Genomic DNA, 26,980 nt, shown 5'->3' on the forward strand with positions numbered 1-26,980 from the left:
TCGGCCATGTAGGGCCAGTCCTGCCCAGAGCCCCGGGGCAGGGAGGGCGCAGGGGACACGGGGCCAGCCGGGGCCAAACGGCACCAGGGCACAACCCAGCCCCTCTGCAGCCCCCTGGGAGGCTGCAGCCCCTGAGCTGAACCCCCAAACCCTCAGACAGGGGGCTGGAGGGAAGGGGGAGCCCGGGGGCAGGGCTGGACCTCAGGGGGCTGCACTGCTGGGGTGGGTTCTTGCCCATGGAGCCCCTGTTTGGCCTCTGACCCAAAGGGAGTGTTTGTGCACTTGTTTTTTGGGGATGCAGCATCCCAGGATGGTGACACTGGGGTGTGGAAACCCCAGATATTCTCTGATAGGGCATGTGGGGATCCTGAGCGTGGGAAAGCAGGGATGAGGAGATCTGGGACTGGAGACGCGTGGGATGCAGGAGACCCAGATTGTGGAAAACTGGGATGCTGAGACAGGGATGCTGGAGACCTGGCATGTGAACACCAGAGATGTCGGAGATCAGGGATGTAAAGCCCCCAGAGTGCTGGAGGTGGATATGGAGAGCAGAGATGTAGGAGACCCAGGTGTGAGATATTCAGGATGTGCATGTCAGGGACATCGACCCCAGGTTGTGAAGCCTTGGGATGAGAACACCGGGGATGTGGAGCCCTGGGTTACAGACCCCAGTGCTGGGCAGGGCTCGGGGACCCTGCTGGCCCCTCTGGCCCCAGGCAGCCCCGTCCCGGTGCTCTGGTCCCCGGGCAGCTCCCACAGGAACGGCCCAGCCGAGGGGCAGGGGGCACACACACCACAAGGACAGGTTTCTTTCACCAGCTTTTATTCCGGCTGATTCTGTCGGTTCCTTCACATTTTCTCAAGGCACTCAGTGGCAGGGCGAGTACAAAATCAACAGTAAAAAGGGGGTGGGTGTGAGGGGGCAGCTGGGGGCGGGGGTAGCAGCGGCGGCTTCTCCTCTTCCTCCTCCTCCTCCTCCGTCTCCTCCTCCTCCTCCTCGGTGCCGCCTACTTCTTGGCCGGCTCCTTGGCCTGGCTCTCCACGGTGACGGGGATGGTGATTTCGGCAGACTGGATGGCGGGTTTGGGCAGGGGGGCCTCCACGGTCAGCATTCCATCGGGAGACAGCGAGGACCGCACGGCCGTGGCCTCCACACCCGGGGGAAGGCTGGGAGGGGAGGAGAGGGCAGGTGAGGGCTGCAGCACCGACCCAGGGGATGCAATGCTCAGCCCCAAATCGCTGCCTCTCCCACTCCCAGTTTGGCTGAGCAGCATTCCCAGTTTGGTCAGTGAGGTTTGGAAGGTGTGGGTGGGTGGGGAAACATCCCCAAAGACATCGGGGGTGCATCAGGTGTCTCCCCTCCTCCCTGGTACTCACGTGTATTTTCGGGTGAAGCACCTGGAGATGAAGCCGTGCTCATCCTGCTTCTCCTCGTGTTTGCCTGCAAGGGAACAAAACCTCAGTGATTGGGTGGGAACCTTCCTGCCCCACCCCAACACTTGTGAGGGGCTGATTCTGCCCATCCCGGGGCTGATTCTGCCCATCCTGGGGCTTTTGCCATAATATCAGCCTGCAGCAACTTTGGGGGGACCCTCTGCAGGGCCACCCTGGGTGCATCCCCCAAATTTAAGCAGAGGAAAGTGCAGTGCCAGGAGCTGGGGGTGGCCAAAGGGGCCCAACAGTGTCCAGCTGGCCCCACAGCTTGGCAGGGCTGGAGATTGAGCAACCCTCTGTCCCTGAATTCATCTGGGAATTGCCCCATTCCTTGCAGGCCCTCCCTCACAGGGCAGGAAGCTCATCCTGGCCTCGTGCCACAGATCTGGGCTTTGTCACAGCATCCAGGCTGCTGTGGGGGCTGCAGGGCTCACGACACCCCAGGACCCTCTGTGGCTCACTGTGTCCTTCCAGAACAGCAGCAAGGGGTCAATGTATGGGGTTGGGGGGGGGTCTCTGCACCTGAGTGCACCCCGAGACTGAGCTGCAATGCTGGGCCTTCCTCCACGCCTCGATTTTCTCTTTCCCTTTTCCTTTTTCTTCTCTCCTCCATCTCCTGCTTTTCCTTCCCCTTATCCCCATCCCTTATTCCACATTTCCCCCCCGTCAACCTCCAGCACCGCAGCATCTCCCCCACGCAGGAATCCCCACCCCAGCACCCACCGGTGATCTCCACGATGTTATCCTTGGTTTTCACCACCAGCTCCTCGGGGGCGAAGTGGTTGACGTCCAGGGTGACCTTCCAGCTGTCGGCGGTCTGGCGGATCTCGGAGATGCCGCTGCTCAGCTGCCGGCTCAGCGCCTGCCCGAAGGGCGAGCCCGGCGCGGGCATCAGGGCGCTCTCCCGGGGCAGCAGGCGGAAATAGCCGGGCCAGGCGCTGCCGCTCGGCCACTTGTACCAATCCTCGGGGATGTGCGGCATCCCGAAGGACTGGTCGAACAGGCGGCTGCCATGGTACCTGGGGAAAAACACCAATCGCTCGTTTTTAAAGTTTTCGGAGTTTAATAGTGTGGTGGTTTGAAGGGAAGTGAGTTTTTTGGGATGCTGCGCTGCTCAGATTTGAATGTTGGCACCCGGTGTGGCCACTGGGGACGTGGATACGCCTCTGAGAACACAGGGGTTAAAAGCAGAGGACTCCCAGGAAACCTTTCTCTTGGGTTCCGGTGGGGAAAGAGTTCGGATAAAATGGTTATAAAAAATAGTAATATAATTATAGAGTAATAATAATTTGGATAATTTGAATTAGAACAATATGAGACAATAAATATAAAGAGTTACGGATGTCTGGGTACCTTTTTCTGGGCAGCAGGAGCCCGAAAAAGGACCCACATTAACAGAGGATTAACCCTTAAAAGCAACAGCCTGTTGAATATTCATACACCTCATACATGATGCATAAATTCCATTCAAATACAGGATTCTGTCTGGTCATCATCAGCTTCTTCTTCCGAATCCTAACAGCGCCTTTGAGGCATGAAGAAGTTCATTTCTTCTGATAAGAGACCAATAAATTCATTTTCTCTGAAAGATTTAGGTGTCCTGCAGCTGCTATCTCACTGCGAGTCCCTTCTTTAAAAAAAGCATCCTACATAGCACAGTTTCTACTTTAACATTTTTAACAACCTAAAACCATATTCACCACAGTACTTAAGAGAATTAACACAGCACAACTTTCTAACATAACACATATAATATTTACAAAAAGCCAATGATAAAACCCATGCATCTTTCACCGTACCAGTCGCGGAAGGGGTCCCAGCTGGGGCTGCGCAGGAAGGTGAAGGGGACGCGGCGCTCGGCCATGGCGTGCGGGGCTGCCCGAGGGGAAGGCGGCCCGGCCCTTATGAACAGGGCCCGGGGTTATTTTTAGCCGGGCTGCTCAGCTGGCTATTAATGGAAATCGCGGCAGCCCCGGGGAAGGGACCAGAAGCTTGTGCCGGGCTGGGGCGGCCGCACGCAGCCGCAGAGGGTGGGTGGGTGCTGTGCGGGGAGGGGGCTGGCAGCCCGCAGGGCCCCCGTGCCAGGGACGTGTCCGTCCTCCTGTCATCGGGAGAGGCTCGGCCTGCTTGCGAGTGATGGATGGCCCTTGGAGCCGCTCCCGGCCTCTCTCTCTGCCCGGAAAACAATCCCCAGGATGCGGCGTGAGAAGGGGCTGGGGCTGGGCCAGGCTCGGGAATGGCCGGATGAGTCAGAGCAAGATGCCCTGAGTGGCCCTGTGCTGTGTCACCGCCTGCCAGAACCTTCCAGAGCCCCCCAGCAGCCGGCCACCCACCTTCCAGAAGGTTCCAGAGCCCCCCAGCTCCTGGTCATCCTCCAGCTCCTGGTCACCCACCGGCCAGAACCTTCCAGAGGCCCCAGCTCCTGGTCTCGCACCTTCCAGAAGGTTCCAGAGCCCTCCAGCAGCCAGTCACCCACCTGCCATAACCTTCCAGAGCCCCCCAGCTCCTGGTCACCCACCTTCCAGAAGGTTCCAGAGACCCCAAGCTCATGATCACCCACCTTCCAGAAGGTTCCAGAGACCCCAAGCTCCTGGTCACCCACCTTCCAGAAGGTTCCAGAGCCCCCCAGCCCTCTGGCCCTCCCATGCTCAGCACCGTGGTAGGAAGCCCCAGCACCAAGCTGGGCTGTTCCAGTCCCCAGGAATGGGGTCCATGAGGCCCTTGTGGGGTTGGTGGGGGTCTCAGGGCCAATGGGGACTGTGGAATGGTTGTGATAATGGGGTTAGGGGGGCTCTAGGGGGGCAGAGGGACTGGGGGCTGGAAGGGGATCCTCTCATCCAAGTCTCTCCATACCCCTGGCACTCAGGAAGGGATTTCCATCTGGGAACCCAAGCTCCCATGCTGGGGAAGGGGCTGTTTCCAGCCCAGCCTGGCAGCTGTGGGCCCCCATCACCCGTGCCCAGCTCCCCTCTGGCCCCAGATTTGCCCTGGAGAAACGGGAGGTGGTGGCAGCTGAGCCCTGACACACTCAGGGCACGAATCAGTGACCTCCAGGAGTGGGGGGGATGGAGCAGCAGGAATTTGGGGGTGATGATGGGGTCAGGGGGGCTCTAGCGGCGTAGAGGGACTAGAGGGGACTGGGGGGGCGGGCTGAGTGATGTGGGGCTGGGGGCTGTGGTAGGCTTGGCGGGGTTAACCAGGGGAAGATGGGGCACTGCAGAGGAGAGGGAGTGGGAGGGATGCAGGGAAATGAGAGGGATGTGGGAGGGAGGGGAGAGATGCAGGCAGGGATGCAGGGAAATGGAGGGGAGGCAGGGAAGGATGCCGAGGAAGATGCGGGGAGGGATGCTGGGAGGGAGGGGAGGGATCGGAGGAGGGATGCGGGGAGGAACGGAAGGGTGGCAGGTGGGAATGCAGGGAGGGCTGCAGGGAAACGGGAGGGATGGGAGGGATACAGAAACACAGGGAGGAGCAGAGAAGGATGGGAGGGATCAGGAGAGGGACGGAATGGATGGGAGAGTTGCAGGCAAATGGGAGGGATGCAGGGATGTGGGAGAGAGGAGAGGGATGCAGGGATGCAGGTGAGGATGCAGGCGGGGATGCAGGGATGCAGGGAGGGATGAAGGGAAGCAGGCAGGGATGCAGGTGAGGATGCAGGCAGGACGGATGGCAGCTTGCAGACAAACGGGAGTGATGCAGGGAGCCAGGAGCACGGCAAGGAGCCAGGAGGATGCAGAGGGTCCCCCACAGACACAGCAGGATCCTCGCAGGGATCAGACACAAAACTCCCGGTGCTGCTCCACACGGAGGGAGAGGGAGGAGCAGGATGGATCCGCAGGGAGCCGCAGGGAAGGAGCAGGATAACCCTGCCAGGAAGAAACCTCTCAGTGCCCAGCAGGGTAATTTACAATATATACTGTATATTTATTATAATTGCACCAGCTCACGGCATCTACAGCTGTACTCACAACCCAGAGAGAGAGCGCACGCGCGACAGGAAAATACTGAAGTATTTCTACAGAGTATTTGTTCCAGTTGGCTCCCTCCCGGCAGGAGACAGAGACTGTAAAAGAGGAAGACTGGAATTTTTCCCTGATGTGCTGGCTGCTCCGCGGCGCCGCTGCAGGCGGGGCTCGGGTCCCGGGGAGCCGCGGCCCCACGGGGGCTGCAGGGACATCAATCCCCGCTGCTGGCTCGGCTCCGGCTGTTGGCAGGGCATTCCCCCATGGCCCAGCAGGGTCGGGGCTCCACGGCCGCTCTGGGGGGCTGTGGGGGCTGTGGGGCAGCAGCTGGAATTGCTGGGATGGTTTGTGGAGCGCGTGGCTCGGGGTTTGTGGGGATGCTGGGGGAATTCGTGTCCTCCATCACCCCCCAGGCTCCAGGAGAGCAGAACCTTTTGTCTCCTCCTCCTCCTGCCACTGTCACATCCAGCGCTGCCACCCTGCCCAGGCTGGCATGTGGGGACAAGCTGCACATGGAGTGCCACCAGTGTGTCCCCTCCTTACCTGTTCACCCCATCTCTAACACGTCTGGACACCCAGGGGCTGGCACCCGTCACTGCCCAGCTCCTGGAATTTCTCTCCAAGGGCTGGTGAACCCTGGACACACCGGGTTTGGGAGGCTGACCCTGAAGTGCCCCTTGCTCCCATCCCTGCTCCATCAGGCCCAGCTGACGAGGCTGAGCTGGGCTCCAGAGGATCCCCCCGAGCCCGGCTGGCCGGGAACCAGCCAGAGCCCGGCTGTGCATGCAGGGGCAGCGGGTTAATGCGGGCAGCTGCTGTCCCACCCAGCCATTGTCCCCATTGTCCCCATTGTCCTGCTCCAGCCAGCCGCAAACGCGGGGCCAGCGGCGTCAAACACCGACCCCGGGGCCACCGCTGTCCTCAGCGCCTGGGGGCTTGGGTTTTTTTGGGAAATCAGCAAAATCCTGCAAAAGGCGGGCCGCAGGCCGAGCCCGGGACCCTCCTGCCTCTCTCTTCCCATAATTGAGTTTAAAAAGCAGCCACATTTCCCCAGAGCAGGAGGGGACAGGGGCTGCGAGCCCAGAGGTGGGGCAGGCCATGGCAGTGCCAGAGGGTGGCTGGGTGCACCCCCTGCCCAGCCCCAGCTCCCCCCTCCCGGGGTGCCCCCAAACTGGGGGGTGGGTGGGTGCCAGGGCCGGCTCCTGAGCAGGGACAAGCAGCGTTTTTCCCTGGATCTCCTCGCTTGGGAAGAGAATTACAGGTGCTGCCGGCTTTGTTCATCCATGGCTCGGCGTGTGCTCAGGTCTGGGGGCACCCCAAAATGTTTTGCAGAGCCCCTGTGCCCCGTGACACCCTGGGGACAACTTTGCTGGGGGAAACAGGGCCTTGCTCACCTCTGGTTGGCATCACACCCTCCAGCTGAGCCTGCCCCCCCATCTGCCCACCTCCCCGGGATGCTCTTGTGCTAAAAAACAGTCAAACAACCCCAAAAAAAGCACAGGGGGACGCCAGGGGTGTCCCCAGCCACCCCCACCCTCTGGCCCCAAGGTCTCTGCAGAGCATTTGTTCCCTCGCTCTGTGCTCGCCCGCCCCACCCCGCCCCACTCGCAGAAATAAGAAGAGATCCGAGATCCTCCCCTTCCCCATCCCGACCCCAAACACCCCGGAGCGGGGGGAGCCACCCCCTCCCAGGGCGTTCCCGTCTGAGTTCCCGTCCGTGCTCTCCCCCAGCGCTGCCAGGTCCACCCTGAGCATCCCCCGGCTCCTTTCCACCTCCCCGCGGGTCCCGTCCCTCCTTGGGGGCAGAGCTGGGCTGTCGGGGGGCTCAGAAGCCGGCGCTCTCCGAGCTGCTGCGGCTGTTGTAGCTGGGGCTGCGGCTGGGGCTGCGGGAGCGGCTGGGGGGGCTGCGAGTCCGGCTGCGGCTGCGGCTGGAGCTGTAGCTGTCGTAGCTGCGGCTGCGGCTCCGGCTGTACGAGTAGGTGCTCAGCGAGCTGGAGGACGAGGGGCTGGGCCGGTAGTAGGGGATGGGACGCTTGCGGGCGCTGCGAGTGGAAAAGGGAAACTGAGTCAGGGGAAAGGGGTCCTGGACGCTGGAAGGGCGCTGGACCCCCAGCATTGAGGCAGGGCAGCCAAGCATCCCAGCGGGGAGGATGTGCCACCAGGCGTCACCTCCCCGTCCGTCCATCCATCCATCCATCCATCCATCCATCCATCCATCCATCCATCCCTCCATCCCGCTCCTCCTCCCCTGCGCCCTCCCCCGGGGTGTTAGTCCTGGATTAGGCAGCGTCGAGGGTGGAAAGTGAGCAGGTTAATGTGGCTTTTGTGTTTCCCAGACACCAAAGATTGAAAGCTGCTGAAAAAGAGACGGTCGGGATTAGCGGGAGGCGAGCTGCAGCCCGCCCGGCGCCGGAGGATGAGGAGGGACACGGGAGGCACGGGGACACGGGGGACAGCGACATCAGGAGTCGGCCCCTTGCCCCTTGTCCCAGCCTGGTGTTAGTGGGAGCAGAGAGTGGCTGGGTGCTGGGCGCATCCTGAGGTGTGAGGAGACACAGAGGGGTCCAGGAGGAAGAGGAGGAAGAGGAGGAGGAGGAGGAGGAGGAGGAGGAAGGGGGAAGGTTACCCTGGGAGCCAGGCTGGCGGCGATGCTCTCCGGGAGGGACCTTGGGATGAAATGGAAAAGGAGAAGTTGGCATCACTGAGGTAGGACCACGTGGTGGAGGGTTTGATGGGAACTGGAGACAGGGCAGGTGTCCCTGTGGGGCTCCTGGCTGGGCTATGGGGCAGGCAAAGGGGGCTGGGGGTGTTTCCCTGGCTGCCCCCTCCCCACAGCATCCTCTACACCTCACAGAAATGGCTCTGCTCCTCCTGAACCCTGAGCAGAGCAGGGTCTGCCACCCCCATCTCCCCCAAGGATGGTGATGGGATGAGGTGAATGGTCCCCACAGGGATCATGGGCTGTGTGCTCCAGCCGAGCCCTGCCACCTCCCTGGGGACATCCTGAGAAAACCTGGATGGAGCAGGAGGGATGGAAAACCAGACAGTGGCACCTGGGCTGGGCTGGGAGCAGCTTTCCCAGACCATTCTCTTTCCAGGACATCCATCAGGGAGAACTGTAGGGAGCTCTAACCCATGGGCTCTGCAGTATTCCTCCTGTCCTCCCTCCTGACAACTCCAGCCCTGCCCAGGCAAAACAAAATCCCTCCCACAGGGAGGCAGATTTCTGAAAATCCAGCCCCCCCGATCACCCAGCTGATAGTGGGAGAGACAAATAGGTCAGGAAGGAGGTAATCTGGGCTGGGCACGGCCCCGCCGCCAGTGCTGCATCTTAACGAGGTGCTACATATGCACACAGTGTTTTGTCTGGCAGGAAATATTGCCTGTCTTACAGCTCAGGATCCTGAGGCAATAGGATCCCAAGGAGGAGAAGCCAGCTTTTGGAGGGCAGGAGAGACGTGGCTGCGGACGTGAGCGCTGCTGGAATACGCGCAGCGGATTAAAATTAATTCCTGTTCTCCTGCCTCGAAATAGGAAGAGATCAGAAGGTCACAGCATTGGAGGCAGTCTGGTCACCCATCTGTCTGGGCCAGCTGATTCACCCAGCCATCCTCAGAGCTGTCTGTGCATCCACAGAGCTGCTGCTGTCCATCCGTGTGTCCATCCATGTGTCCATCCACCCATCCATCCATCTGTATGTCCATCCATCCACGTGTCCATCCATCTGTCCATCTGATTATCCGTCCATCCATCCATCCATCCATCCATCCATCCATCCATCCATCCATCTATCCATCCATCATCTGTCCATCCATCCATCCATCCATCCATCCATCCATCCATCCATCTATCCATCCATCATCTGTCCATCCATCCATCCATCCATCCATCTATCCATCCATCATCCATCCATCCATCCATCCATCCATCCATCCATCCATCCATCCATATGTCCATCCATCCACGTGTCCATTCATCCGTCTGTCTGTCCGTCTGTCTATCCGTCCATCCATCTATCCATCCATCCATCCATCCATCCATCCATCCATCCATCCATCCATCCATCCACTTGTATGTCCACCCATCCACGTGTCCATTCATCCGTCTGTCTGTCCATCTGTCTATCCTTATGTCCATCCATCCATCCATCCATCCATCCATCCATCCATCCATCCATCCACCCACCCAGGCACCCTTTGGGGTCAGCTGGCAGCAGAGCCCAGCCCTGGGCCGTGTCAGTGTCAGTGTGTCAGTGTCAGTGGCTGTGGCCGTGGCAGTGTCAATGGCTGTGGCAGTGGCAGAGCCTTTGTCCCGTGCCAGGACACACCTGGTGATCCTCCTGGGCTCCATGAAGCTGGGCGAGTCGCGTCTCCTCTTCCTGATGGGGGAGTAGCTCCTGGAGCGGCGCCGGGGGCGGGCGGGATCGGGGTCACCGTGACGTGTTCGGGGCTCGTTGTCCTTCTCTCTACAGCCCGGGGAGGAGGAGAAGGGTCAGGGAATGGGCTGGGGTCCCGTGTGGCACGCAGGGACACCCTGTGGCAGCAGTCACTGCCCGGATGTCACTCCCACCTGGGGCTGGCGTTTCCAGCGTGACCAACAATGACACGTCCCCTCCCCGAGTGCCAGGGCAGCCGGGACCGCCCTGAGCCGCGATGCCCCCTGAGCGCCCTGGCACCCGCGGTGTCCCCGTGCCCCTGTCCCCTCGGGCCTGACCTGCTGGCTGGCTTTTTGGGCGAGGGCGAGCGGGAGCGGCTGCGCGCTGCTCTCTTCTCCCGGGAGCGGGAGCGGGACTTGGACGGGGAGCCGCTGGAGCTCCAGGAGCTGCTGCGCTGGCCCGGGCTGGGGGACGGGCTCTTCCTCCGCTCCGAGGCGTGCCGCGAGTGCTTGGCTGACGACTCCGAGCTGCTGTTGGGCCGGCCCCGGTGGTGCCGCTCCTTCACCCTGTGAGGGCAGATGCCAGCACCGCCTCGCACCTGTCCTGGCTGGCAGGGTGTCTCCACCTCAGCCAGGGACCCCAGGTTCCCATAAGGAACACTTCATGACACCAGTTTTTGACTGGGCTACATCCCAGACTGTAAAGCACGGGGTTTCCATTTGCTCGGCATCCCGCATCCTGTGGGATGCTGTGATCCCCTGCTGCCATCCGGGCACTGCCCTTCGCAGTGGGATAATCCCTGGCAGGGATGGCCCTTCCCACAGTGCTACCATTGACCTACTGTGGCTCTTCCCTATCCCCATCCCTTCCCTAACACCATCCCCGGGTCTGTTCCCATCGCCATTCCCATGGCCAACTCGTCCTCATTTCCTGTCTCTTTCCCATCCCTGCTCCACTCTCATCCCTTGAGCATCCCAACCCAGCCCCGCTCACAGCTTAGCCCCCAGGGCTTTGCCTGGATGTGTTTAAGGGATTGCAGGGAGCTGCACCCCAAACATCCCAGCCCAGCTCCCATACCCTCAGCTTAGCCCCCAGGGCTCTGCCTGGATGGATTTAAGGTGCCCGCAGGGAGCTGCGTCCCAAATATCTGATCCCAGATCCCGGGCAGGGACGGCAGGAGCCCATCCCGGGCACTCCCTTACTTCTTGCCGTGCGCTCCGTGGTTCCTGTCGGGGCCGGCGGGCGGGTGGTACGGGTGGGAGCCGGCCGAGCCCTCCGAGTCGCTGCTGGAGCCGGCGGGGCTGAGCGGCGGCGGCGGCGCCTCCCGGGGGCCCGGGGGCCGCCCCTTGCTCTGGCCGCGGTGTCGGGGCGGCGGCGAGGCACTGCGGGAGCGATGCCGGTGCCCGTGCTTGGCCCGCTCCGGCGAGGGCGAGCGGGGGCTGCGGGCGCCGTGTCGGCCGCCCCGGGTGCGGGGGGACGGCGGCTCCGTCCTGCCGTGAGCCCGCGGAGAGGGGGACGCCGAGGCCGGCCTCTGGCAAGGGGGGAGAGAGAGAGAGAGAGAGAAGGAGGGAGAGGAGGAAGGGAGGAAGGAGAGAAGAAAGAAGGAGAAAGGGGATTTTAACGGGGGGCGCCGGGCCGGGGGCGCCGATCACAACGTCAATGCACATCGCATAAGGCAGGCTACACAGACGCTACTCTGCACCTTCCTCTCGCCCTCAACAACGTGGGTCATGCAAACCTCCGCATGCAAAACGCCAAAAAAATAGAACTCAACTCAAATCGTAATCAAAACCCAAAGGAAGGGGTGGGATGGGAGGAAAAGAAATAAATCCAATGAAAGCCCCAAGTCGTCGGGGAGGGAAAGCTTGGAGGGAAAGAAACAAACGCCCCCCCCCCCCAAAAACACCTGGAGAGGGGATAAAGCAAACCCTGGTGCCCGCCATCCCGACCAAGAAAGGGGAAGGGAAAAGGGGGATAAAACCCAAACGAAGGAAGGAAAATGGGGGGGAAATTAAAAAAAAAAAAAAAAAGAAAATATGAGAGGAGGGAAGGTGGGGCAGTGGGGGAGAGTAAATCAGACTGAGCCGAGGGGAAAGGGTCGAACCAAAGAGGGCTGGAGGTGATGGGGTCTGCTCACACAGACGCATGCACATATATAGAGATATATGTTCTGATACGTGTAGATTTTATCAATAGTACGGCTTTCGGCTTAAAACAAATCCAGAAACGAGGAAAAAACGGCACAGAGCAACAATGGAGGGCAAGGCAGGGCAGGGGGCCGGGGGGGGCGAGAAGGCATAAAAGAAACCAACAAAAAAGAAAGAAGAAAAACCATCCAAATCAAATAAAACTTAAAAAAAAAAAAATTAAAAAATAAATAAATAAAAAACAAAGCAAAACTTCACAAATGTCCTCGTTACTGAGATAAACGAATGTCTCTGAGCTCTTCCTGGGACACGCATTGAGCTGTTAGCTGTGACTCTGCAGGGAACTGCTAAGTCCTCATCAGCACTCAACACAGACTTTGCTTTCTGCTTCCTTTTTTTTTTTTATTTTTTCCATTATATGCTTTTTTTTTTTTTTTTTAAGTCCCTCTTGGTTAACATCCACTTACCAAAAAAGTGGCATTTCCTCCTTTAGTAGGTAAGGTATGAAGAGAAGGGAAAAGCGGGGCAATATAAGTGCATCATTAGATTCACAAAAATGCAAGAGAGAAAGAAAGAGCGAGAGAAGGAGGAGAGACAGAGACAGAGCCAGAGAGAGGAGAAATAAAACAAACCAACTCACTTCTCCTATGGGGAGGGGAAACCTTGGCCCACCACCGTGGCCAAGCCCTGAGCACTGAGACCTCAAGGGATTTTGCCCAGCCCTGAGGCTCCCAAATATCTCAGCTCCTCTGAGCCACAAACCCTGCCTGGGTGTTCCCCCCATCTTTGTAAACATCACAAGACCAAAAAGATGGGTGGAAACAGCTCCTGTAACAGCAGTCCTGCCCAAGCTGGCAGACCCCAGCTCAGGGGGCTTTGGGGTCTCCTTCCCCACAGCCACAGCCCAGTGCCAGCTCCCTGAGAAACCCTGGAGGGTGAATCCTGCACAGGGCATTGCTGAGTCCAGCCGAGGAATCAAAAGGGGTTCAGGGATATTGGGGTGGTGCCAGGATCGTGCCACCATGCCCAGGGCTGGTGACCCCAGTTCCTCACCATCCCACCAATGAATGCTCAGTGAATCCTCGAGGCTGAGCTTCTCTCCACCCATCCCACTGTGTTCTCAATGCCACTTTTCTCCCCCCAAAAAAGAAGGGGGCAGGGTGAAGGGCTGGGATTCTGGGGACCGCCACGAAGATGCTGCAAAAGGGACACAAAGCTTCCATGTCCCTGAGCATCCCAGACTGCTCCACACCCCACCACCTTCTTGTTCCCATGGAAAAGCCAATCCCTCCAGCCACAGAGCAGCAAGCTGCAGCCAAAATGGGGGGATTTGGGGGTTTTATTAAAAACCAGTTGCTGTTGCAATGGCTGCAGCGAGGGGGAGGCTGGCAGTGATGATCAGCCCTGCCCAGCTGTCCTGCAAGGATCTGCTCCAGGGGGATCAGCAGCCCCAGAGAGGGGGATCAGGGGAGCCCATGCCCAGCCCCACATCCCAGGAGAGGAACATTAAAGCAGAGAAGATGATGAAGAAGAAGAAGAGGACGAAGAAGAGATAAAGAGAGGGGGTTCCTCTCTGCCAGGGTGGCATTTTGGCACTGGCTGGCCACTGGCCATGCCATGGGCTCGGGCTGTGGGATGCAGGGCTCCCACCCAAACCCTGGAGTCTCCTGCCCTGGCGTGCAGGAAGGCAGCAAAGGTAAAAGCATCTCCAATAAACCCAAATTGCCAAAGAGGGAATTTCCCTCATCCTAAGACAGAAAACACACACTGGGCACCTGTGGGGATGGGACAGCCAGGGCAGGGATGCTGTCACCTGCCCCTCACAGGCTGGGATGGCCTGGACCTGCCTCTCTGCACGCAGGAAGATTTACACCTTTCCCTACTGCAGCCTCTCAGTATTTTCCCTAAGCTGGGTTTTTTCCCCCTGCAGAGGGGCTAAACCCACACATCTCCCCAAATTTCTCATTTCTTACCCCATCCATCCACCCCAAAACCCCCTGTGCCCACTTCTACCCGTGGCCACTGCCCCTGTTTGTCCCTAAATATCTTCACCATCATTTAATGAGGGATTGAAAGGGAACAGCCGTGCTCGGCCCCTGAATGGAAAGGAACACAAATTCAGAGGGCTGAAAGACACAGAAATGCATTCTACCGACAGCACGAGGAGACGGGGAAGAGAAAAGGGGGGAAGAAAGAAAAATATATTACGTGGACAGGGCAAAAAAATATATTAAAAAAAAAGAACGTAAGAGAAGAGCATGGCTTTGCAGCTAACTGGGGAAAACCATACAAATAAAAAAAATAATTATATATAGCCACCAAAAAGAGACAAAATGAGAGACAGAGAGGGGGAGTGAGAAAGAAAGAGAAAGAAAGTCAGAAAGAAAGAGAAAATAACATTAAATCAAGCTACGGTGCTTTTCAACAGGCTCATCTGCAGAAGTGAACGTGCAGAGGTGGACAAAATACCTACCTTTGGAATTGGCAGTGACAGGAATGCAATAATAAAAAAAGAAAACAATAATCTCCACATTTGGAGGGCAGAATGGGAAAAAGACAAGGACTCTTTAGTACGGCGATCCAGACCCCTCGGCTAATCCCGTTTGCTTTGCTTAGAATTTTTTAAAATTACTTTTAAAATTGGTCTCTTTAGCTTCTAATTTTTTATTCTCTTTTTTAAAAATGTTTTGTTTGTTTGTTTGTTTGTTTGTTTGTTTAATCGGAAGGCTGCGGCCTCCGCCGAGCGGGGGGGCCGCGGTGGGGGTGGCTGGCTGGTGTCTGTAACCCGATCAGGCTGCGGTTTTCACTCTTTAAAAGTCACTCTACAAACATGGCAAAGTCCCGGGTAACATGCAGGGAAGGCGATGGATGGAGGTGGGACACGGCGAGGGATGTCGGGGTGTGTCGGCCCAAAGAAAACCGGAGAAAGAGAGGGGCTGGAGGGTGCGTGTGGGCGAGGAGGAGGAGGAGAGACCCAGGAGGAAGGCTGGGAAGGCAGCGGGGATGGATGGAGACAGGACTGGGTATTTAAAAGGGGCACCCAGCGGCTCTGGGGGTGCTGGGGTGGGCACCGGAGCTTTTGGGGGGTCTGCGGGAGGTGGGGAGGGGGCTGGGGACTCATCCTGTGGGGATGCAGGATGCGGGATAGCCCCGCACCCCGCGGCCTCATCCTGCAGCCGGGCAGGGAAAGCTCGCCACGGCAGCAGCATCCAGCCGAGGACACCAATTTGAGGAGGAAAAGGGCAATTCGCTCCTTTGCAGTGCAGAGCTGCTGGGTTCTCTTCCCTTTTAAATTCCTTGTTCAAAATATAGAAAATGGAAATACAATGTTCAGCGGCCGTAAATATTTAGAAAACACATCGGGCTTATTTTTTTTTGTTTTGTTTTGTTTTGTTGTTGTTGTGCTGTTTTTTTTTTTTTTTTCTTCTCCACATTAACACACACAAAAGCAAAAAATTCTAGAACAACACGACGACGACGGGGTGGGGGGAAATAAAAATAAGAGAAATATATATCGTTTGCATTTCTGTACATCACAGGGGAAAAGAAAATAAATCATGAGAAAGGAAACTAAAACAAGGGGGCGGGAAAAAAAAAGCACGTTTCATTGCCCTTCCCTCCCCCTCGTCCCTGCTTCTGCTGAGCAAGAAATGGAAGTGTATATTACCGTTTGGGTTTTTTTCAAATGGGAGGCTAAAGAAAAACACAGATGGGATTAAAAAGAAAAAAAAAATAAAAAATAGAAACCAGAGAGAGAAAGAAAGAGAGAGAGAGAGAGAGAGAGAGAAAGAGAGAAAGTTGTTGGAGAAAAGTCCCGCTGGTGCCGGGGAGCCAAGGGAGCTCGGCGGCCTGGGCGCTGCTGGGCTGGGCAGGGGAGAGCGGGGCCAGCCCGGCGCCCGACCCGCCCCACGGCCCCGCCGCAGCCGCGGCCCAGAAGAAAGCAGAGAGGTGCCCCGAGAGCCGGGCAGGGTGCTGCTGCTGCTGCTGCTGGGGGTGCTGGGCTGGGGAGGGTGAAGGGCACGTGTGGATGCGCACCCCGTTTGCTGGGGTGCCCCTGGTCCTGCAGGTGTTGGGGTGTCAGTGTCGGTGCTGCCAGCCCCGGGGTCTCAGCTGTGGGAATCAAGCTCTCTGGGGATCTGTGTGGGCTCCATGAGTGGAGTGTCCTGCTTTCACTCAGCCCCCCTCAGCCAAAGCAGGCTCCTCACCATGCCAGCACTGGTTAAACTGGGGCTGGCGCCCGGGTTAGGGCTTTGCACCACTCAGCAAAGGAGCAGCCTCTAAGGTTTCACCAAGATTTTCACCTCGGGATGCTGAGGCAGAGCTGGGGATGCTCAGCTCTGATGTCACCTGCCATGGGGACCTCAAGGTCCTAAAATCTGAGCATCCAGCATCAAATCCCCTCCAAACCCTAACTAGGCCGGAGTGGTTGAGCACTAGTGCTGGCCCTTGGCACTAGGGAGAGTTGGGGTTGGTGGGCAAACAAGAATTTTCCTGCTTTGGCCGTTCTTTGGCTGCCTGGGATCAATCTCAGGGAGGTGCTGAGCCCGGTGATGACCCTGGCAGGTGATGCTGGCCTGCCAAGCCATCATCCCGGGGGGGTGACATCCGCAGGGCAACGTGTGGCTTTGGGACAGGGATGACCTGTTGGCTGCCCTGATTTCTGCCCCAGGGCAAAGGGCTGGCTCCCCTAGGGAGATCGTGCACCCAGCGCGGGGTCGGTGAGTGCTGGGAGGGTGCAACCTGCACCCCACATCTCCCCCGTGTGCTCCGGTTGGGCAGGGCGGGGAGCAGAGCGAGTGGGGAAGGAGGGCAGAGGAGAGCAGGGGGCAGTCCTGTGGAGGGAGGAGGGCAGGGAAGCGAAGAGTGATCCAAGAAAAGCCTACGTACATCCGAGGGCTCCGGGAGCGGGGCGCCGTGGCTGTGGCGGCCGTTCTGGGCGCTGCCCTTGTGCCCGTTCTGGTGCGGCGATGCCGAGCGCTGGGGCGAGGGCGAGGACGGGCTGCGGCTGGAGCGGGCGCTGCTGCCCTTGGGGCCATCCTGCCGGCGCTTGGGGCTCACCCTGAGGGGAACAGCGCCGTCAGCTGCCGGCACCCCGGCCCCGAGCCCGGCCCCCCCTTGGCCCGGCTCTGGCAGAGCCGCCGGCTGCAGCGCCGAAGCCAGAAATGGGGTGACAATTGGTGCTTTGTGCTGTCTTTAGCTAAAAATTGAAATCCCGGCTGGGGACCATGCTCCCAAACCTTCCAGAGATGCTGCAGCACCACCCCACTCCCCTCTATGGCTGTCTCAGGGGTGTCTCTGCCACCTGCCTTTACCCTCCATCCCCTGAGGTCTTCACCCCTGAGACACCTCTGCCGCCCGCCTTCTGCCCTCCATCCCCCAGAGTCCCCATCCCTGGGACACCTTTGGCACCTGCCTTTACCCTCCATTCCCTGAGGTCTTCTCCCTTGGGACATCTCTGCCACCTGCCTCTGCCCTCCATCCTCCAAGGTCCCCATCTTTGCGACTCCTCTGTCACCCACCTTCCACCCTTCATCCTCCAAGGTCCCCATCTCTGGGACTCCTCTGTCACCTACCTTTGCCCTCCGTCCCCAAGGGCACCCATCTCTGGGACACCTCTGCCTCCCACCTCCTGCCCTGTACCACATAAAGCTGCCATCCCAAGGACATCTCTGTCCCTGCCCTCTACCCCACAGTGTCCCATGGTGGAATCTGGGGCTGGGTGTGCTGGTGGGGACGGAGGTCCCGGGCTGTCCCTACCTGCCCGGGAATTTAGAGCCGCTGTCGTCGGAGGAGAGCGAGGCGCTGTGGGAGCTGCAGGAGCTGCGGCGGTGCGAGCGCCAGGCCGGGGACTCGCTGCGGGACCTGCGGAGAGGGCGGCCGGGGCCGAGGGACAGCTGAGCGCCCGCGGGGACACGCAGGGACACAGAGAGCCCCACCGCCCCCGCCAGCCCGGCTCTCACCTCTTGCGCTCTTTATTTTTCTCTTTCCGTTTGTTCTTGGGGCTTCGGGACCTGCGGGAAGAGCCGAAAGCTGCAGATGTGGGAGAGGGGGCAGCACCTGGGGGTGGCTTTCCCAGCCCCACAGAGACACCCAGGCTGCGGGAGGAGCGAGGGGAAGGAGCTGCCTGGTCTGGAGCTGGGGTCCACTGGGGTTCAAAGCGTGGTGGGGATCCCAGATGGATTTGGGGGGACTGTGGGGTCAGGTGCAGGTTGGTGAGACCAGGCAGGAGAAAAGAGGGGGACTGGCTCTGCTCAGCATCCTCAGGGCTTGGGACTGTTATCACCCTCCCACCCTCCCTGCACCCTCTCTGGCATCCTTTGTCTGTTTTTCACACCTTTCACCCTAAAATACCAGTGTTGGCAGAGGGTATCATCAGAGAGCAGGGCAACAGTCAAGGTTTGCCCTGGCCATGACTGCCTAGGATCCCTTTTCCTCCCCCAGGGGACATTTGAGGTCCCACAGTCAGCCAGAGTGGCCTTGTGCCACATCCAAGGGCAGAGGACACACAGCAGTGTCCAGCTATGGGGTGGGGAGGTTCATCACGATGGGCAGAGGGGAGGGGGCAGCAGGAGGGGACAGCAGGGGTCCCTGGCAGGGGAAGCTGGCAGCTGGTGGCACTGGGGTTGCTCCTGGTGGCTGTCACTCTTACCTGTGTCTTCTCTTTTTTCGTGACCCCGACTCAGACCTAAGGGATGAAGAGGAGGCAGAGATGAAGGAAATACACTGATTTGGCCAGGGGGGAGCAAAGGCTGGGCAGTTTCCAGGCATGAGGAGAAGGACAGGGGGATGGCCCTGAGGTGGGCTGCTGGATGGGGCAGGTGACAGTGGCTGTGAGGAGGTGATGGCCCCATGAAAATCATCAGAATCCATCCCTAACCACTTCTAAATCCCACCCCAGCCCAAGGGCCTGAGCAGCCCCAACCAGCCCCTCTGTCCCCAGCCACCCCTGCCGTCCCCAGCCTGCTGTTGCGTCCATCCTACCTGTCACGTCTGTGTTTCTTTCCAGTCTTCTTTTTCTTTTCCTTGCGGATGGGTGAAGCGCTGTCACAGCTAGAGGGGAAGTGGGTGCCCTTGAGCAGGGAGCAAGGCACTCCCCAGTCTCTTTCCCCTGGCCCATGGGAGCCTGGTCCCCCCACCCCCAGCCACATTCCTTCCTCTGGACCACCCCATGGGGTGCATGAACATCACATGGCAGTTATTTCCTGAAGGATTTGGGCTGGGGGACAGAAAGGGACTTCTGGCAGCAGGGCTCTGGCTGCCTTCAATTCTGGAATGCCCAAATCCTGCTGTGTCTCATTGCCACCTCGTGGGCTTTACTGCCTCCAGCAGGAGACAAGGTGGCCAATTCCCAGGGGGATTTCTGAGGGGGACAGTGGGTGGTAGAGGCCAGTCTGTGCCCAGTGGCCTTGCAAGCCCAGAGGGGACCCCAGAGCCCACCCAGCCCAGTGGTCACTCACCTGCGCTCTGAGCCGGGTTTCCTCTTTTTGCTGCCATGGGAAAGGCAGAGAAGAAAGGGATATTAGGGACAGCAGTGCTAAGTGTGAGGTTTTGGGCAGATGGACCCTTCACAGAGCCATACCCTGCCTGGTGCTGTGCCCTGTGGCAGCAAGCTCCTTCCCCACATGGACCAGGCAAGGTCCCAGCAGTGCATGCAGTAGGTGTGTGCACACATATGTGTGTGTTGCAGTATCAGTACATGCAGATGCATTGCACCTCTTAAGGGTGCACATTCAGGGGTGTACTGCCCCCCAAAGTGGGGTGACTTGCCCCTCCAGAGGCTGGCAAAGGGCTGAGCTGGGAGGTGAGCTGCCCTCCAGAGAGAGGAGAGAGCACAGGGACAGTGGGGGACTCACCGGCTCCGACGGTGACCTGATTTCTTCTTCTTTTTCTTCTTGGGTGGAGGAGAGGTGGAGCTGCTCGAGCGTCTTTTCAACCTGTGGGTGACAGCAGACAAGGCTGGGAAAAGAAGAAGGGCCAGGCCCCTGGGCTCTGTGTCCCTGGATGGGCACCCTGTGCCCAGCAGGTCCCCAAAGCCACGCAGACCTGTACTCGCGGTGGCCGCTGTCCTCGCGGTAGCACTCGGCCGAGCAGTCGCACTGCAGCAGGCAGCCCTCTCCATAGGCAGGGTACTCCACCTCGTACTCCTCCCCATCTGCCCCGTGGTGGTTCTCTATCACTCTGCCAAAGGAGGAAGAGTAGGATTAAATTGGGGATCCCCATTGCCTGTGTCCCACCAGAGCAGCTGGGGCAGCTACAGGGGGTGGGTGACAATGCCTCTGCCACAGCATCCCCAGGGAACCTTGGTCATGTCCCTTGATGTCCACACACAGCAAAGCCCCAGGGTGGAGGTCTACTCAGGGTGTTCCTGTGGCTCCAATCCCTGCAGAGATCTCCACCAGGCTGGCACAGGGACACTGTGACACTCAGGCCACCATCTCCCCACAGGGCCCAGGCTCACTCTCGTTTGAGCCCCTTTTGGCTCAAGAGCTGTGGCTGAGTGGGAGGCTGGCTCAGCCCAGGTGGGTTGCAGGGCTGGATAAGGGTGAGAGGAGTTGGCAGAAGACCAGCTCTGGAAATTTAGGTGAGAACTGCCCAGGATGATCTGGGCTTCGAGACCAGCACCTCACAGTGCCACCAGCTCAGCCCTGGAGCTTCAGGCAGGTAATGGTCAATGTCCCTCCTAGGAGCAGGTGAAGAAGGGCTGGGGGGACATCATGCCTAGAGCCATCAGGGTCTCTCTCTCTCTCCCCTGAGTGATTTCATCAGCATTAATTTTTCCCACTGCCATGGAAACCGGCATGAGGTTGCCATTGACTACCAGGGCTGTGGGCAGGGCTTGGTAGAGGCCTGGCAGCTGGACTAGGACAGTCTCAGGAGTCCCTGCCCAACCTCTTCCTGATGCCCCCACCTCCCTGGGCTGGCACTGCCATCAGGACAAAACCCACAGGGAGCCTCTCATTTGCTCTTGGGGGATGTAGGACATCTCACCCATGGAGGGACAAGGACATGCAGGTGCTCTGGAAGGAAACTTAAGAGATGGGGACAGGCATGGAGGGTGCCCAGCACCACAGCAACCTAGGTGTTTGCTTCCCAAGGGAGATTTGCCCTCAGAAATGATGTGGGTCCTCTGCCCTTCCCAGTCTGGAGGTGAGCAGTCAGGGATGCTGGTGGAGAAGTGCAGCCCCACAGCATCAGTCCCTTGGCAGCCTGGCCATTGCCTGAGAAAAGGGAAGCTCCCAGTCCCAGACTGCAGATCTGACAGTGGCACGTGTTGGCATCCCTGGCCACAGGCAGGCCATGGGCTGTTTAACCTAATTAGAGATGCCTTGGACCGAAACTACGCACGAGGCACCCTCCCCTGACCATGGATGATCGCTCAAGCACGACTTGGGCTCCCTTCTGTGCCACCACCATGGCTGGCCGGGCCCTCTCCACATGACTCCTGCTTTGGCCGTGTCCCAAAGGTAGAATCAGCCTTTCAACCACCCACCCAGCTGTGGGAAGGGGCAGAAAAGAGGCAAAGAGAGAAGGGAGAGAGGTTAATTCTCTGTGTGTGTCTCTGCTCTGTGAGCAGGCAATGCTCCCTGCCAGAGCCTGCTGCCAGCATCTCACCCATTAGCTGTGCTCAGCAGCTCAAGACCAGCCTTGTGCTGTTCCAATTATCCCTCCCTGCCCAGCACACGCTCGCCTTTGTCTGCAATCCCACCAGCCTGTCCATCAAACCCTTCTCCTTGGGGAGCGGGCTGTACCGAGCTGTGCACACGGAGACGGGAGCTGGGAGAGCACAAAGAGCAAAGCCAGGCACTCAGGTGGTCACAGCTCTGCTCGATGCCTCACTTTTCCCTGGGGAGTTATGCAGATGATGCTGAGCCCTTGCATTGGCTCTGAAACAGGACCAGCTGGTTCAGGCTCGCAGTCCCAGCAGCCAAGGACCGTGCAATAAAAGCCCAGAGCAGTGCTGGAGCAGGACCAGCCCACGAGATGTTCTGCTGAGCACTCTCCCAGCCACCACAAGGGCTGAGGTTCTTTATTTAAACCTTATTTAACTCCCTTGTCCAGCCTCTTCCTGCAGCAGAGACCTTTGGCACTCAGGATATCCTCCAGCAGCTCAGATCCCTGCTGCTTGAGGAGCCACCTCCTTTGGACCCAGCCTCCTCAAGCGCCTCTGGCTTTGCTCTCCTCCGAGCAATCCTTTGCTGTGAGACTGCTCCTTCCAGCTCAGCACTATTATTTATAGCCCTGGGGCTAATCTTTAATGATTACCCTTCGTTTTGCAAAACCAAGCCTGTAAAGGTGACAGCCAGGGCTGCCTGAGTAACTTTCAGGCACCTTTGGCTTCCCCGTGTGCTCGTTACAGTGCTGGCCCTAACGAGCCTGCCAGGAAGATGCCCTGGAGATGACTCCTGCCCCCACCAGCAAAGGCCACTTGTTAACACCTCAGGCATGATGCTCAGTGACCTGGGCAGGTTAGTTTCCCCCATGCCTTGTTTTTACCTGCCTGGAGGAGGATCATCCTGAATGTTTCATGCTGTCCCAAGCCCCCATGAGCCCCATGCAGGCAGGGCACAGCCATGTCCCTGTGTCCCACCCTGCCTGGCGTGCCAGCAGAGTGGTGTGAGGGAGGCTCTCCCTGCTGCCATGGCTTCCCTGCCTCCCCCCTCGCCCTGATTTCCTGACCCTAATGAAGCATTAATATTCAGTGAACCTGAAGCATCTATTCCTGTCCCAAGTGACCTGGTTTCCAGGCTGATGGATGGTGCATGCCAGGCCAGCCATGCTGCCTGGGCCATTGAGCATTGCACTGATAAATCATCATCAAGCTGGGGTGGACCCTGGTGAGGCAGGGAACAGTCCAGTGCAGGGCAGGAGCAGCAACTGGCATGCCCCCAGAAGGAGCTGGGCTGCTTTGGTCACCAAACTGAGCCCTAAGCCCCCTTCCAGGGCAGATGCAGCCCCCCAGGACCACGCGCTATGAGGAGTGATTAGAAGCAGAGGAACAGTACAGGATTTCCTTGGAGAAGCTTCTTCCATGGGGTCCCTGCCCCTGGCTGGTAGAGTGAGGCCATTGAGGCCTTCTGTACTTGGGTTTCATCCTCTGGGACAGGAGCATTGCAATTCTGGCCTCTGCACAGCACCCAGAGGTCTCCAAATGACAGTGCAGGATAACCTTTAACCTCTCCAGAGGTAGGACACTGCCTTAGAGGGGCAATTCCTGCCTCCAACTGACTGAACAGCCAACCAACCAACCATCAAATCAACCAACAAACCATCAAATCAACCAATCAACCACCAGACATCAAATCACCAAATCAACCAACCAACCATCAAATCAAACAAGCATCGACTCAAAACCAACACCCATCCATCCATCCATCCATCCATCCATCCATCCATCCATCCATCTCTTCATACCCTCTCCATGTCCATCCAGCTATCCAGTCATGCCCAGATATACCCTCGCCCACTCACCCTCCAGCCCATTGATGCTCAGAGGCCATCAGGGACGTGTCTCTCTGGGATGAGACACACAGATGGACCAACTGGAAGCTGCCTGACTTACATTTGGCGCCCATGCTGGTCCTCCCTGGTGAGCACTCCCTCCTTCTCCATCAGCATTTGCCGAAAGGTCCCCACTTTCTGTCGGATCTCCTCTTCGGAGTACCTGGATGGGCAAAGATGTGGTCAGGGCTCCATGCTGGAGCATGGGCTCCCCATGGACCTGCTGAGGAACTGTGCACCTTTGGAAGTGACACATGGCCCAAGGGGCCAATCAAAAGGGGAGGTGGCATGGTGATAGTCATCAGGAGGACCTCTGCTCAGTCCCCAGCCACCACTCTGTCCTCCTCCTCTTCTCCCAGCAGTGCTTGGCAGAAGAAGGGACACCAAAAAAGAAAAGGATGACTATGAAGATGCCATTCCTGTGACCACCCCAGGCTTTGGGGAAAGTGCCCACCAAACCCTCTTGGCAGTGCCACCACTGCAGCCAGTGATTCTGGGGTTCTCTCCCGCCATCTCTTGTCCCCTCATGAGCTCCCCCTGCTCATCCCCTGGTGCTCTGTGCCCTGAAAGCTGTGCCAGCTCTGCGCTGCCGCTGAGCTGACTCAGGCGCCGCAGGGTTATTAACGAGAGACACTAATCACTGTGTCCTGGCATCTGAGAACAGCCACTGCAAGCACGGCACTCCTGCCGTCCCTGAGGTGTCCCTGCGAAGGGACAGGTGACAGCCCTGGCCAGGTGGTCCTGTGCCACATCCCGTGGCTGCACAAGGGCACCTGGGCATCCTCCTCAACTAAAAACATCCCAGCAGAGAGACCCACGATGCTTTTGGCATCATCCCAGGGGAGAGGGTGAGGGGAGAGGGACCTCATGTCACCACCACACTGCCACCCTGGGAGGGAAGAGCTCAGGCTCTGTGTGTGTCCCTATCCTCAGCCACAGCCTCTAGAGGGGCTGCTCATGTCTCACCCTTTCCATCACACCCCATCAGCATCACTGCCACGAGCCCAGAAAGCTGAATGCCAGAGCCAGGCCTAGCCCTGCAGTCCCCAAGGCTGGCACTTCACACAGCCCGTGCTGGGGACAGTGATGCCCCTTGCAGTGCTCTGGGTGCCCTGGGTGAAGAAGGGCACGTGGCACCACCCACTCCTCCTGCAGTGTCCATGAAAGGGAACAGCAAGAAAAGGGGAATTAATATTAACGAACTCATTTGCACTGAAAGGCTCTCATTAACTCCCCAGCCACACTCCACACAGAATGAAGGCTCATAACAGGGTTTGGAGGCAGCCTGGCTGCTTCCCCTCACCTTGCACCTGGGCATGGGGAGCCCCAAAGCCAGGGCAGCACCCCCAAATGCTGCTCTGCTCCATTCCCTCGATGGCAGAGCACCCAGCTGGGCAGAGTGGCCATGCCAGGAGGACAGAGCTGACAGCCCTGGCATCCCATGGGCACCAGCCAGCCCACAGCAGCAGGAAGATGTCTGCCTGAGATCAGCTTTTGCTGCAGCACATTAAGAACAGGGCTGGTGCTCTTGGAGAGGGGACATGAGGCCAAACAGGAGGTGACAGATGGGCCACTGCGGCTGGGCCATTAGCAAATCTGTGGGGGGAGGCCAAGGGGAGGAACTCCCCAGCACTTCCAGGGATGGAGGCAGGAGCACCACCAGCCCTTTCCCTCCTGCATTCCCCTGGTGCTGCTTATAACCCTGTAGGAGGGAGCTGGTTTTGCATTTAACATATAGAATGGATTTGGGAAAGAAAGAAAATGTGCTGACACTTCTTTTCTGGACAAGGAGTCCAGCCTGCAGGCAGGGAATAACAGTGCAGGCAGCCTGGAGCGAGCTACAGCACAGGCAGGAGGAGCCATCCTCCTTTAAGGAAACAAGGGAGTGCTTAAATCCCTGCAGAATCCCCTCTGCTGACACTCACATCCATCCTGGAGCTCTGCCCTCATCAACAACTCCCCCAAGGCCATGGCCAGGAGGCTGCCCCTGGTCCAGGCAGAAACCTCAGGGGTGCAAATCCCTTCTCATGGAACCCCCCTGGAAAGCCCCTGTGTGCAGGGGAAGAGCAGGCAGAGGATTAAGCAGGTTGACCAAGATTATTACTGTAATTATATTATCATTTCAGCGTATCGCCATCATCAGTGTTATTAATAGCCTTAATAACAGCAAAGCAATTACAGCAATAACAACAATCCTGCTTGCAGTGTTGCTATTACCCATTGCAGTAATGCTACTACCAGTAGTAAGATCCCTACTAGGGCTTGGGAACCTGACAGGAGGCTCAGGGCTCCCCAAAGCGCCAGGTCAGCCTTATTTATTTCCATAATGACAAATTAGGCACAATCATTATTCCAGTCAGTGTGAGACAATTTAATTCTAGGTCACGCTTGCACTCTTAATGAAAGCCTTGGCGAAGCCTTCCCTCAATCCATTTTCCTTCTCCCCAGCTGATACCAGTCCCCACCTACCCAAGTGTGCCCAAGAATTTGCTCCATCCATCAGGTTTCAGAGAGCTGTCACAGGGATCAGGATGTTTGGCTGCTCCCAGAGACAGCACAGCCATGCCCAGCAGGGATGGAGGGCTCCTTTCTGGCCCCCCAATCCCTTCTGCCCACCCAGGATGTTCCTCAGCCCCTTGGTTATTTCCTTATCCCTTTGTTTCCCAACAAGAATAAAGGCTGGGGAGCAGCTTTCAGTGGCATTGGCAGGATGGGGACAGGGGGGGCTGTCACCCCAAAACTGGGGAGGGGAGGGGAAGGAAAACAGGGCAAACTGGAGCCCCAAACTGGCCTCTCCAGTGACTAAACCCAGCTTTCCTCTGGGATCTCACATCCCAGGCATGTGGGGCACAGGATGGGTGGCACTGATGACTTGCACACCCATGAGCAACTTCACTCCTCTTTCCTGCTTCAGCTTTCCCTGCAGGACAAGCTGGGAGCCCAAACTTCCAAGCAGGGCAAGTGGATGAACTCCTAGGAAATTCCCACCACAGACCAACCCACCAAAGCTGCTTGGTTCACCCAAAAATGGATTTACTTCCAAACGGTTCACCCAAAAATGGATTTACTTCCAAATGGTTCACCCAAAAATGGATTTACTTCCAAACACTTACTACATTAATTTATTTTTTAAAAGGGAAGAACAAGGTGCAAACAGGATCCCATCCCCAGCGTCCCCAGCACTCACCCCTGCTCCTCCATCATCTCCTGCAGCTCCATGCACTTCAGCTCCACGCGCCGCTTGCGCTCGTGGTCCAGGATTTCCCGGTGAGCCTTCTTCACCATGCTGGGCTCCACCAGCCTCACCTCCTCCTCGCCCTTGTGCCACGTTCCTGAGGCTCCAGGCTGGGGGAAGCCGTTGGAGGCCTCCTGGGGCGAGGGCACGTCAGCCCCATTGTTGTAGAGAGCCATGATTGCCTGTCAGGGAGAGGAAGAGAAGGGTCAGTGCCTGCCTTGCTTCCCCGTGAGAGTGAGGGGACCTTGTGAGGACCCGAGGGTAAAATCAGTCTTGAAAGCAGGTTGATGGGGACAGTGACTAGATGTCCCTCAAAAGCAAGGCTGGG

General features: G+C 58.2%; 2 protein-coding genes across 2 annotated transcripts; both read right to left on the minus strand.

Annotated features, from left to right (window-relative positions):
* Positions 1–831: 831 nt before the first annotated feature.
* On the minus strand, positions 832–3,415 carry HSPB1 (heat shock protein family B (small) member 1). The gene is made up of 4 exons (XM_058817836.1): positions 3,234–3,415; positions 2,158–2,453; positions 1,378–1,441; positions 832–1,167 (listed from the first exon to the last, which is right to left on the minus strand). The coding sequence occupies exons 1-4, from the start codon at positions 3,296–3,298 to the stop codon at positions 1,008–1,010; spliced, it is 585 nt and encodes a 194-aa protein (XP_058673819.1). The 5' UTR covers positions 3,299–3,415; the 3' UTR covers positions 832–1,007.
* Positions 3,416–7,221: 3,806 nt separating this feature from the next.
* SRRM3 (serine/arginine repetitive matrix 3) lies at positions 7,222–26,828 on the minus strand. Its single transcript, XM_058817945.1, has 14 exons — positions 26,605–26,828; positions 23,479–23,580; positions 19,962–20,096; positions 19,772–19,852; positions 19,376–19,405; positions 18,900–18,968; positions 18,568–18,603; positions 17,879–17,929; positions 17,676–17,780; positions 16,806–16,977; positions 10,974–11,302; positions 10,110–10,337; positions 9,724–9,861; positions 7,222–7,438 (listed from the first exon to the last, which is right to left on the minus strand). The coding sequence occupies exons 1-14, from the start codon at positions 26,826–26,828 to the stop codon at positions 7,222–7,224; spliced, it is 1,917 nt and encodes a 638-aa protein (XP_058673928.1).
* Positions 26,829–26,980: the final 152 nt, after the last annotated feature.

This window comes from Ammospiza caudacuta, chromosome 20, assembly GCF_027887145.1.
Source record: "Ammospiza caudacuta isolate bAmmCau1 chromosome 20, bAmmCau1.pri, whole genome shotgun sequence".
In the NCBI taxonomy this organism is placed as follows: domain Eukaryota; kingdom Metazoa; phylum Chordata; class Aves; order Passeriformes; family Passerellidae; genus Ammospiza; species Ammospiza caudacuta.

Excerpts from the sequence above, each read along its gene's own strand:
- HSPB1 (XM_058817836.1), bottom strand. The coding sequence starts at position 3,298 with ATGGCCGAGCGCCGCGTCCCCTTCACCTTCCTGCGCAGCCCCAGCTGG. Across the intron at positions 2,454-3,233 it reads TGGGACCCCTTCCGCGACTG|GTACCATGGCAGCCGCCTGT; the intron begins GTACGGTGAAAG and ends GTTTTTCCCCAG. Across the intron at positions 1,442-2,157 it reads TAACATCGTGGAGATCACCG|GCAAACACGAGGAGAAGCAG; the intron begins GTGGGTGCTGGG and ends GTTCCCTTGCAG.
- SRRM3 (XM_058817945.1), bottom strand. The coding sequence starts at position 26,828 with ATGGCTCTCTACAACAATGGGGCTGACGTGCCCTCGCCCCAGGAGGCC. Across the intron at positions 19,406-19,771 it reads TCAGGTCACCGTCGGAGCCG|CAAAAAGAGGAAACCCGGCT; the intron begins GTGAGTCCCCCA and ends TTCCCATGGCAG. Across the intron at positions 18,969-19,375 it reads AAACCCGGCTCAGAGCGCAG|CTGTGACAGCGCTTCACCCA; the intron begins GTGAGTGACCAC and ends CTTCCCCTCTAG.